The 11,107-nt window shown below is 61.5% G+C and overlaps 2 protein-coding genes across 7 annotated transcripts; both read left to right on the top strand.

Annotated features, from left to right (window-relative positions):
- The first annotated feature begins 391 nt into the window (after positions 1-391).
- On the top strand, positions 392-3,659 carry irf5 (interferon regulatory factor 5). Of its 4 annotated transcripts, none has more exons than XM_019897627.1 (8): positions 393-947; positions 1,163-1,337; positions 1,421-1,449; positions 1,516-1,543; positions 1,604-1,807; positions 1,888-2,277; positions 2,359-2,477; positions 3,098-3,659. In XM_019897627.1, the coding sequence occupies exons 1-8, from the start codon at positions 744-746 to the stop codon at positions 3,266-3,268; spliced, it is 1,320 nt and encodes a 439-aa protein (XP_019753186.1). In that variant the 5' UTR covers positions 393-743; the 3' UTR covers positions 3,269-3,659. The 4 variants fall into 4 exon arrangements, with proteins under 4 accessions (XP_019753183.1, XP_019753186.1, XP_019753185.1 ...); XM_019897626.1 differs by having other exon boundaries at positions 1,415-1,449; XM_019897624.1 differs by having other exon boundaries at positions 392-947; positions 1,415-1,449; positions 1,516-1,807.
- Positions 3,660-4,393: 734 nt separating this feature from the next.
- On the top strand, positions 4,394-11,101 carry tnpo3 (transportin 3). Of its 3 annotated transcripts, XM_019897615.1 has the most exons (23): positions 4,395-4,675; positions 5,876-6,076; positions 6,248-6,321; positions 6,406-6,562; positions 6,660-6,803; positions 6,888-7,063; positions 7,141-7,279; positions 7,324-7,470; positions 7,548-7,655; positions 7,725-7,816; positions 7,911-8,050; positions 8,122-8,313; positions 8,399-8,490; positions 8,573-8,649; positions 8,712-8,772; positions 8,847-8,987; positions 9,063-9,179; positions 9,249-9,343; positions 9,741-9,897; positions 9,979-10,146; positions 10,210-10,322; positions 10,402-10,458; positions 10,964-11,101. In XM_019897615.1, the coding sequence occupies exons 1-23, from the start codon at positions 4,556-4,558 to the stop codon at positions 10,965-10,967; spliced, it is 2,772 nt and encodes a 923-aa protein (XP_019753174.1). In that variant the 5' UTR covers positions 4,395-4,555; the 3' UTR covers positions 10,968-11,101. The 3 variants fall into 3 exon arrangements, with proteins under 3 accessions (XP_019753175.1, XP_019753174.1, XP_019753173.1); XM_019897616.1 differs by lacking the exon at positions 10,964-11,101 and having other exon boundaries at positions 4,394-4,675; positions 6,891-7,063; positions 10,402-10,551; XM_019897614.1 differs by lacking the exon at positions 10,964-11,101 and having other exon boundaries at positions 10,402-10,551.
- The last annotated feature ends 6 nt before the right edge of the window (positions 11,102-11,107 follow it).

Genomic DNA, 11,107 nt, shown 5'->3' with positions numbered 1-11,107 from the left:
GCGGAGGAGGAGGAGGAGGAGGAGGAGGAGGAGGAGGAGGAGGAGGCCTCTCTGGGACCGACGAAATACGCGATGATAGTTGGGCATTAAAACGCCTTTGACAAACATCCGCTTTGATGTTTTTACAACTTTTGGACGGCAAGTGCCGATGACGAGCAGTCGTCGGCCCGTTTGTCGAAGCAGCCGTGTCATTCTGACTTGGTGGGGGGGCTAGAGCTGCCCGCCACCCCGGCACAAGAGAGCCCTCAAAAGGTTTGTTGACGGCAGGAGAGAATGAGCAGCGGCCCTGCGGCGCGTCCTTGGCGTCGGGCTGAGTTTCACTTCCCGTTCTGGACTCGCTTCCGTCTCGGTGCGTCACCGCGACAAGCGGGCATGACCAGACGTGGGACCGACACCATTTCCTTCTTCAATCGGCGGTGCGCTCGAGCTCTTATTTTGACGGCCTGCCAATCTCTAACCGGATGTCATCGGCGCGCGGAGAACGACGCCGGGGCGGAGTCGACTTTGTCCGCGGCGGCCGCTCGCTTTGTTGCCGCGGTTGAGGAAGGAGCGCGTTCGGCCAGCGGCGACCCGAGGATCGGCGGCGGCGGCGGCCGGGGTACGTTGCTCTCGCGCACGCTTGAAGCCGATCCTTTCGAAACGCTCCGAAGCGTCATCTGTCGCGTCTCTTCAATCGATGTGAAATTTCACCCGCCCGCCCGACGCGACGCGACGCGACCGACCGGCTTTTCCGCGCGGCCGGGATGAGCCGGGCCACCTCCGAGAGCGTCGTCATGAACGCGCCGGCTCGACGGGTGCGCCTGAAGCCTTGGCTCGTGGCTCAGGTGGACAGCGGCCGTTTCCCCGGCCTGCGTTGGATGGATTCGGAGCGCCGACTCTTCCAGATGCCCTGGAAGCACGCCACGCACGGCGCGCCCGCGCGTCAAGAGGAAAGCTCCATCTTCAAGGTGCGTCCTTTTCCCGCGTGTGAATCCGATGTCGGAGAACTCCCACAAAGCGAGGCCGAAAGAAAGCCCGCGGGAAGTTTCACTTCTGTTTCTTTGAGCATCCGCTTCCTGTGGGACCGTCGCCGTTTGACACGGCGACTTCCTCTTTCGCCGTTTCCTCCTCCAACGCTTGGTGCGTGTTTCTCTTTCTCTTTCTCTCTCTGCGCGGCATCCAGGCGTGGGCCCTCGAAACGGGCAAATTTCAGGAAGGTGTGGACGATCCCGACCCGGCCAAGTGGAAAGCCAACCTGCGCTGCGCGCTGAACAAGAGCAAAGAGTTTCAGCTGCAGTTCGACGGCACCAAAGAGACGCCCTTCCAAGCCTATAAAATTTACCGGGTGGTCAACACAGGTGAAGCCTCGGCCGGTTCGGCCGCTGCCGAAATGCTCCGAAATGTCGACGCTGCGTTTTTTTTCTTTCTCTCGCAGACGCAGACGCCGCCGCCGCCGCCGACGATGACGAGGTAAATCGCGCGTGGTGAATGCAAGTGGTTTTCGTGACCCCCTCTAACGTGAGGATCGTATTTCAGATGCCCGACCTGACGGAGCTGACGCTCGGTAAGCGGAGTCGGCCGTCGCCGCGGAAAGCCACTTTCCGACGTCTCGGTGGCCTTTCAGAGTCCGGGTTCCGCGACGCCGCCTCTTCGGCGTCCGTTCCGCCGGCCCTCCGCGACGCGAACCGGTTCCGGGCGACCGCCGTCACCTCGGAGCCCCCCCGGCAGGATTTCCCGGTCTTCGATGGGGTCGGCTTTGAACACCCGGAGGCCGGCGCGGCGGTCCGGGCCCAAGTGGACCCGGCCAACCTGCTCGGTAGCATCCCATGTGAGTGAAAGCGTCGCGCGGCGTTGCGTGTCGACGCCGAGAAGCCCGTGCGATTTGCTCACATTTTTGTGCCGCCGCAGCGACGGATCTGGAAGTGAAGTTTGAATACCGGGGGCGGGCCATGGGTTCCCTGACCGTCAGCAACCCTCGGGGCTGCCGGCTGTTCTACGGACAGCTGGGGCCCGACCCGCAGCAGGTGGAGCTGTTCGGACCCGTCGACCTGCAGCAGGTCTCCTTCCCGGGGGCTTGCCAGATCCCGAGCCAGAAGCAGCGCGACTTCACCCAGGCCCTGCTGAGCGTGATGGACCGAGGCCTGGTCCTGGAAATCTGGGAGCAGGACATCTACGCCGTCCGCCTCTGCCAGTGCAAGGTTTTCTGGTCGGGACCCGGCGCGCCCGATCGCGGGCTGCCCAATCGGCTGGAGAGGGAGAGGAGGGTCCAAGTGTTCAGCCTCAGCCATTTCCTACAAGGTGACAAACGGAAAGGGGGAAATCGGGGGGCGGGGGGGGCAACAACCGAGCGAACCTCCTCATCGTCCGTGTTCTCTCCAGGACTGATCTTGTACCAGAAGGGCGAAGCTCAGAATCCCCCGCCCTACGAGATCTACTTCTGCTTTGGGGAGGACTGGCCCGATCAGAAACCAAAAGAGAAGAAACTCATTGTGGTCCAGGTCCGTGAGTGTCGGGTCATGGTTCCCATCGCTTGGGAGCTGCTGCCGCTGCTTTTCTTTTTTTTTTTGGTCCTCGGTTGCGCTTCAGGGCAGGGTGCACGCTGACAGAAAGGAGTGGCCCGTTCAGGGCAGGGCTGGGGTGGGGGATACCACACCATTCGGTTCGGAAGCAAAGCGATGCTCGAAACGGGAGGATCCCGAGCCCAAGTGGGCCTTTCCTTCAGGCTCGGGCCAGGCCGGGCACCCGTCCTTTCCTTTCCTTTCACGTGGCGCCGTCCTTACTTGAAGACGAGAGGGCGTCGTCATTTCGTGGGTCAGGCCGGGGATCGCCACCGTCGCCGAGAAACCAAGCGGCCTTTATTCTTTGCTCAACGTGATCTTTCCTATGTCGTTGACGTTGCCACTCGACTTTCACGCGAGGCAAGGACTGTCCGAAGAATGAGAAGGTCGCTAACATCTTGGCCCTCGCAACTTTTTAAGGCCGTGCGCGTGCACACGGCTCACGCAAATAGCCGGGGAAAAAAAACAAATCCCCGAGCTTCCTCGCTCACAGCTTGACTTGACTTTTTGCTTGGCATTTTGTCACAAAGACCCCTTGTTGTTGTTGTCGTTGTGCTCAGGTGGTTCCGGTCGTGGCCCGGATTCTAACAGAAATGTTCTCAGGTGAGCACAGCTGGTCCATCGACAGCATCCGGCTGCAGATCTCCAACCCGGATGTCAAGGACCAGACAGTGGAGCAGTTTAAGGAGCTCCAGAGACTCCTCCAGAGTCAAAGCATCCAAGGACTCTGAACTGCCGCCGCCCCACCCGAAACCGACATTCCGAGCCCCCCGCCCCGCCCCAACAGGTTCAGAACAGAAGACCGCGTCAAGCGAGACCTGCGCGCGAGCACGCATCCTTTGCACGCTCGTGCCACCGTCTTGGATCAGAGCGCGTGTGTGCGTGTGGTAAAGCGACCCTCGGGGTCCCTTTTCAAATCTGCAAAAACATTTTTGGATGAGTGTATTGACACCTGCGACCTCACTCTTTAGCCAATAGCATCATCCAATTCAGAACAGCAAATTGTTTTGAAGCGCTCATGCGTGGTTGCTGAAGCCGAGCCGTCTATTTTCAATGGAAAGGGGATGATGTAATTGTCCAAAATAAAAATCAAAAGATGATGATCTTTCCATAATGCATCGCGAAAACACTTCATCAGTATCGCTGTATTTTTTTAGGACCCGTTTCAAAAAAATGAACGGGCAAAACCTTGAACACTTCCTTCCCTTCGTCATGAACCCCAAATTTTGCAGGTCAATATTCTTCCGATGAAAACAAACCAACAAAAAAGTGATCATCCCACTCGCGAGCCGCGGGCGGGCCGGTTGCAACTGAGCGCCGCGTACGTCAACGACTCCGTGATCGCTTGAAAGAGCGCCAAATCAATCAAAGCCATCCACTTGGGTTGCCCCCTGGGGACACTCCAGATGATATCACCACTCCATCAAGAATTGCATTTAAAACCACATTGAACTTGCTAAAATGACACTGACACGGATACCGTATTTCCAGATCAATTGTCGGGGTGTTCAAAATGAGCCCGAGCAAGCAAAAGAATCTCAAAAACCACTCAGGAGGAAGTCACGATCCGCGTGTGCGTTTAGAAAGACTTTGCGATTCCCTAACCTGTGGCGAAATAGAACTTTTAGTGCACAGCGCGGCGGCCGCGAAAGAAGAACAAGCTTGCTTGCGTAAGTGGCTTTCGCTGAAATGATGGCCAAGTCAAACCCTTCCGTCAACTCTTTGGATTTGATGATACTACCGAACATGCGGTGCTGGGTCCCCGAAAAAAACGGGCCCGTCTTGGGACACAATCGGGTGGGTGGTTTTTGTTTTTTGTTTTTGTTTTTTCTTTTTTCTTTCCCAGCGCGACTCGAGAGAGCGGAACCAACGTCGCGGTCGTCGTTTGCCGCCGAGCGAGCGCGGGGGTGACACGCGGGAAGCCCGTGCGAGATGGCGGTCGGCACACGCAACATCTAGAACTCGCGCCGCGTTCGTCGCCTTGTGTGCTCGCCCAGCTCCCGCTTCGCAGCCGAGCAATGGACGGGGGCAAACCGAGCCTGGCGCTCGTCTACCAGGCGGTCCAGGCCCTGCACCACGACCCGGACCCGGCCGGGAAGGAACGAGCTTCGTTGTGGCTCGGAGAGCTCCAGAGATCGGTAGGAAAAAAAAAGGGGGACAGACATTTCGCTCACCGGGGCGTGCGGGCGTTCTGTCGGGGGCCGCGGTGGCTCTCGACGAGGACTGGGGGGGAGGCGGGGTACGGCCGGGCCGCGCTCGGGGGCGACCGCCATTCTTTTGCCTTTCCACATTCGACTCGACGATTTGGAATGGCCCGGAAACAAGTGCGCGATTTGGGCAAGCCCGCTAGCACGCGGGCTAAGCTAAGCTCGGCTCGGCTCGGCTCGGCGACTAATGAATGAATCGCAAGACGAGCTGGCAGCCGGATTTCGCCCTCTCGGTCGCTCTTTCGGAGAATCCGGAGCGTATTTGCGAGCGTGAAGCGGCGTCCGCGACACGCCGGTCCTTCGTGCCGGCCGGACACGGGCCGCTTCGCTTAGCATGGCGGATGTAACCGCTGTGCTGACGTTGTGCGCACAAGTCGCGTCTCGAGTCCGTCGGCGAGTCGAGCTCCTTCCCGTCGGCGAAGCGAGGCCGGCGGGCTCGGAAAGGTCCCCGACGAGACCACCGGAGCGCCAAGTTGGCATTCCGACGCTTCGCCGTGCGGGAAGGGTGCCGCTCACGCGCGCCTCTTTTAGCCGGGGGGCCTCGACCGCGCGCGACGGCCGCACTTCCTTCTTCTCGTCCGTTGGTGTCGGCAAACAAACAAACAAACAAATAAAAACAGTGCCGCCGTCGTCGTCGTCTTGAACTCTTCACTTGAATGTCACTTGTTCCCAACTCTCAAGACTTGGAGCAGGCAGGGCACGTCTCGACCAGCAAAGTTCGGCCGCGCATCCGAACGTCCGCCTGTTTCTTTTCTGCGTGTCATTGGCGAGACTTTGTGCCCAAATTGGCCACTCGGAGCCTCGCGATGGGCGCGGTGCCCGTTGGAAGGCCCGAGATGTTGGTCACCGCGTCGCTTCGACATTGCACGTATGCACGCCTCTTCGCCTCCACAATGCCGTCGAGAACGTTTGCAGCCAGCCAGCGGGCAGGACCGGACAGCGCTCCCTTCGGCTGCGCTTTTTGCCACTTTCGCCCTTGATTGGGATCGACGTGTTCCGCGCCGCGATGGAAGACCGATACGCAACTCGTCTTTTTTTGCTGACATTTCTGCGTTTCTCACGTTGAGTTTCCCACCTTGAAAGCCATTTTTTTGGCAACGATTGACGGCACGAGGCCTGCCTCTTTTGCAGATGTACGCGTGGGAGATCTCGGACCAGCTGCTGCAGCTCCAGCAGGACGTGGAGTCGTGTTACTTTGCCGCTCAGACCATGAAGATGAAGATCCAGACTTCCTTCTACGAGCTTCCTCCCGATTCCCACAACGCGCTGCGAGACTCGCTGCTCTCGCATATCCAGAACCTCAAAGGCCTGTCGCCCATCATCGTCACGCAGGTACGGCGCCTCCGATGGCCAGCGGGCAACGGCACGCCGCCGTCCGTTTTGGAATTCGCCGGCGGCGGTCGCTTTCTCTCGGGAAACGCTCGAACTTTTCACGAATGGAGATGCGGGGCTTTTTGGCAGACTGATTGCTTTTTTTGTTTGTCCGTCTGTTGTTTTTCCCAGCTGGCGCTGGCCATTGCGGATCTCGCTCTTCAGATGGCGTCGTGGAAAGGATGCGTGCACACGCTCATCGAAAAGTGAGAATTTCCCCAGCTGGCGAATGAACATCTGCGACGCCCCCCGACCGGAATGGTTTGCATCCATCCGCCTCTCCCCGCCAGGTACAACGGCGACGTGGGCTCCATGCCCTTCCTCATCGAGATCCTGACCGTGCTGCCCGAAGAAGTCCACAGCCGCTCGCTACGCATCGGAGCCAATCGCAGGACGGAGATCATCGAGGACTTGGCTTATTACTCATCCACCGTGGTCACGCTCCTGGTGAGGCCGGCGCGCCGCCGCCGAGCCGCCCCGCGCGAACGGCGCAAAGGGAAAAGGGCGTCGCCATCCATTGACGTATCGGGCTCGGTCCTTGCAGGCGTCGTGCGTGGAGAAGGCGGGCAGCAGCGAGAAGATGCTGATCAAGGTCTTTCGCTGCCTGGGCAGCTGGTTCAACCTGGGGGTGTTGGATGGCAACTTCATGGCCAGCAACCAACTGCCGGTGGTCCTCTTCCAAGTTCTGGTGAGCCGAGCGCCGCTCGTTCGCGCGCCGCCTTTGCCGCTCGCCAGGCCGACGCCCCCAACCCACCCCCCTTTGTGCCGGCAGCAGAGGGACGACACCTCCACCAACCTGCACGAGGCGGCTGCCGACTGCGTGTGCTCCGCCCTCTACGCCATCGAAAACGTGGAGGCCAACGTGACGCTGGCGCTGCAGCTCTTCCGGGGCGTCCTGACGCTGGAGACGGCCTACCACATGGCGGTGGCCCGCGAGGACCTGGACAAGTGAGGCCGCCTCAATTTAGCCCGGCCGGCTTTCGGCGCCGCCGCCGTCGGTGACGCCCTTTCCGTGCCCCCCCCAGAGTCCTTAACTATTGCCGAATCTTCACGGAGCTGTGCGAGACCTTCTTGGAGACCACGGTCAGGAGTCCGGGTCAGGGAATGGGAGACTTGCGGACGCTGGAGCTGCTGTTGATCTGCGCCGGACACCCCCAGTACGAGGTAGCCACGCGCCCGCGAGCCACTCATGCCGAGGTGCGCTCCAGGTGGTGGAAATCTCCTTCAACTTCTGGTACCGGCTGGGCGAAAACCTCTACAAGATCAACGACGCGGGCCTCCACGGCGTTTTCCGGCCGTACATCCAGAGACTCCTGCACTGCCTGGCCCGACATTGCCAGTTGGAGCCCGACCACGTGAGTGCCGCCGCCGCCGCCGAGCCCCGCCTGGCGCGCGCCGGCCGCTCTCAGCGCTGCGCCTCGGCTTCGCGCAGGAAGGCGTTCCCGAGGAGACGGACGACTTTGGCGAGTTCCGCATGAGAGTTTCGGACCTGGTGAAAGACGTCATCTTCCTCGTGGGCTCGATGGAGTGTTTCTCTCAGGTGAGGCCAGCGCCGAGGCCGTCCGTCCGTCCGGCCGGCCGGCCGCTGACGCTCGCTTTCTCTCCTCAGTTGTATTCCACCCTCAAAGACGGGAACCCTCCCTGGGTGGTGACCGAAGCCGTCCTCTTCATCATGGCCGCCATCGCCAAAAGCGTCGACCCGTGAGCCGCGTTGTGTTTTCGGTGGGGGGGGGTCGGGGGGGGGCGTCGGAACCCCAAAAGGTGAACGCGAGCCGGTGTGTGGCCCCCGTTTCAGTGAGAACAACCCGACCCTGTTGGAGGTGTTGCAGCAAGTCGTGATGCTGCCGGACGGCGTCCACACGGCGGTGCGTTACACCAGCATCGAGCTGGTGGGCGAGATGAGCGAGGTCGTAGACCGGAACCCCCGATTCCTCGGTGAGGGTGCAAACGCCGTCGCCGACTCGTTCGGGAGCGCAACGCGAAGACGCTGTCCCTTTTCGCGGCAGACCCGGTGTTGAACTACCTGATGAAAGGCCTGCGCGAGAAACCCCTGGCCTCGGCCGCCGCCAAGGCCATCCACAACATCTGCTCCGTATGCAGGGACCACATGGCGCAGCACTTCCAGGGACTCCTGGACATCGCTCGCTCGCTGGACTCCTTCGCGCTGTCCACCGAGGCCGCCGTCGGACTGCTCAAAGGTACCCGCCGCGCCGACGACGCGTTTGGGGCGAGGCTCGCCCGGCCGCCGCGAGAAGTGACCGGCCGGCCCTTTTCAACCGGCAGGTACGGCTCTGGTCCTCGGTCGCCTGCCTCTCGACAAGATCGCCGAGTGCCTCGGCGACTTGTGCGCCGTTCAGGTGGCGGCGCTGAAAAAGGTCCGCGCCCCCCCCCCCCCTTCGCCGCTCGTCCGTCCCGTTTGCCGCCGGGCCCGCAAAAACCCCTCTTTTGCCCTCGCAGCTCCTGGCCGAGGAATCGCCCAACGGTCGCTCGGCCGATCCGACCGTCTGGCTGGACAGGCTGGCCGTCATTTTCAGGTGAGGCTCCGGCTCGGGCCGCCCGCGGACGGCGAACTGAGCGCTCGCTCGGCCCTTTTCAGACACACCAACCCCATCGTGGAGAACGGACAGACGCACCCCTGTCAAAAGGTCATCCAGGAGGTAAAGCGAGCGACCGGTCGCCGCCCCCCAAGCCGGCAAAGGCGTCGCTTTGAGCTTGCGCCCGCCGCTCGCAGATCTGGCCCGTGCTGTCCGAGACGCTCAACGCTCACCAGGCGGACAACCGGATCGTGGAACGATGCTGCCGCTGCCTCCGCTTTGCCGTGCGCTGCGTGGGAAAAGGCTCCGCCTCCTTGCTGCAGCCGCTGGTCACTCAGGTGGAGGGAACGGACGGACGGACGGAAGGGTCGGGGAGGCGGGCGGGGCGCTCACGCCTTGTGTGTGTGTGTCAGATGGTGAGCGTGTACCGGGTGTATCCGCACTCGTGCTTCTTGTACCTGGGCAGCATCCTGGTGGACGAGTACGGGATGGAGGAGGGCTGTCGGCAGGGTCTGCTCGACATGTTGCAGGTGAGCCGCGCCGGCGCTCGGCCCGTCGCGGCCGCTCGCGCTGACCGCGTTGCGCTCTTTGCCTCTCAGGCTTTGTGCATGCCGACGTTTCAGCTGTTGGAGCAAGCCAACGGGCTGCTCAACCACCCCGACACCGTCGACGACCTCTTCAGACTGGCCACCAGGTGCGTTGGCATCGCGCTTTTGGGCACTCGAGTCCGAGTCTTTGATTCGATAGGATCTGCCAATACCGAATGCCCATCGGATACCTCGGCAAAAAAAAAAGCGCACCTACAAACGGTCTCAATTTCACATCGAAATGGAAATACGGACTTGTACGTGCGCTACATCCATGTGTCATATTTGGATTTAATCCGTGCCAACGGCTTTTAGAAAATGAAGCTATCACTGTTTGATGCGTGGAGCTTCCAATTAACATTTGAGAAAATGGAGTCAAGCAATCTTGTATTTATTTATTTTTTTTCCCGATTTGCGACGATGCGATCGGATCGGGACGTCCCCACCGGTTGGGCTTTCTCGCTGTCCGCGTGAGAGAGAGAGCCGTGCCATCTTTGCCTTCAGGTTCGTGCAGCGGAGTCCCGTCACGCTGCTGAGCAGCAGCATCATCGTGCACATCATCCAGTGCGCCATCGCCGCCACCTCGCTGGACCACCGAGACGCCAACTGCAGCGTGATGAAGTTCGTGCGAGACCTCATCCACACCGGCGTGGCCAACGACGTAAGAGCGGCGACGTCCGGCCGGGCCTTCCCGGGAGCCGAGCGCAAACGTGGCCCGCTTTGTGTCCGTCCCTCCCTCAAGCACACGGAGGACTTTGACCTGCGCAAGCGGCTGATCGGTCAGGCCATGGAGCAGCACGGCCAGCAGCTGGTCACGCAGCTCATGCATTCCTGTTGCTTCTGCCTGCCGCCCTACACCTTGCCCGACATCGCCGAGGTCCTGTGGGAGGTGATGGCGTTCGACCGGCCGGTGAGTAGGCGCCCGCGCGCCGGCCCGCTCGCTCGGCCCCCCGCTGACGCGTCCTCCTCGCAGACGTTCTGCCGCTGGTTGGAGAGCGCCCTGAAAGGCTTGCCCAAGGAGACGTCGGGAGGAGCCGTCACGGTGACGCACAAGCAGCTGACCGACTTCCACAAACAGGTCACCAGGTGAGCGTCGGCCCCCGAGGCCGCGAGCGCACGCGGCCTCGGGGGCCTCGGGGGCCTAAGTCGCTTTCTCCTTTTGCAGTGCCGATGAATGTAAGCAGGTGTGTTGGGCCATCAGGGAGTTCACCAGACTATTCCGGTAAACGCGCATCGCCACGCGTCCACCCTTTGTCGCCGTCTTCCCTTTTCCGCCGCACGTCGTTGTCCGCGCTCAACCCGCCTCCGCTTTTGGGACATTTCCTCTGCCAAGTCGTCGCGCCGCGGAGCCAAATTGCTTCGTCGTCGTGCCCGCAAATGGGATGACAAACAACAAAAAGCGGGTTCCCTTGCGCCCACTCGGCGAGTTGAGAAGAGGCCGAGCGCGAGCGCGGGCCGCCTCCTTGTCTTTGGGACCTCGCGTCACTCAAGCCGGGGCGCGGGGGGGCAGGCGCCGACTCGGTACTCGGCCCGCAACCTCCCGCCGGTCGCCCGGCGCGGCTCGAATCATCGATTGGGAAAATAGCCGACGCTGACGGCGGCCCCGTTTCGGCGACTCGGACGGCGGAGGTCGGGGGCGCCGGCGACCCGGGCGCGGGACCGCCCGCCGTGCAGCGGAGGAGGAGGTGGGCGGCGCCGCTAACCACGTGTGACTGACTGCATTCCAGGTGAAATCTTTTGGGCGGCTTCCGAGGCGGCAGCCGAAGCTGCGACCGCTAGCGGGGAGGGGACGTGCGCCGCTGGGATGCGTGCCGCCGGAAGGCGGACGGGCGCATCTCCGGGACTTAGTGAGCAGAAAGACACACCTGCGG

This window comes from Hippocampus comes, unplaced genomic scaffold (genome assembly GCF_001891065.2).
Source record: "Hippocampus comes isolate QL1 unplaced genomic scaffold, H_comes_QL1_v1.1 scaffold81, whole genome shotgun sequence".
In the NCBI taxonomy this organism is placed as follows: Eukaryota; Metazoa; Chordata; class Actinopteri; order Syngnathiformes; family Syngnathidae; genus Hippocampus; species Hippocampus comes.
This window is presented reverse-complemented; position numbering and strand designations above follow the sequence as displayed.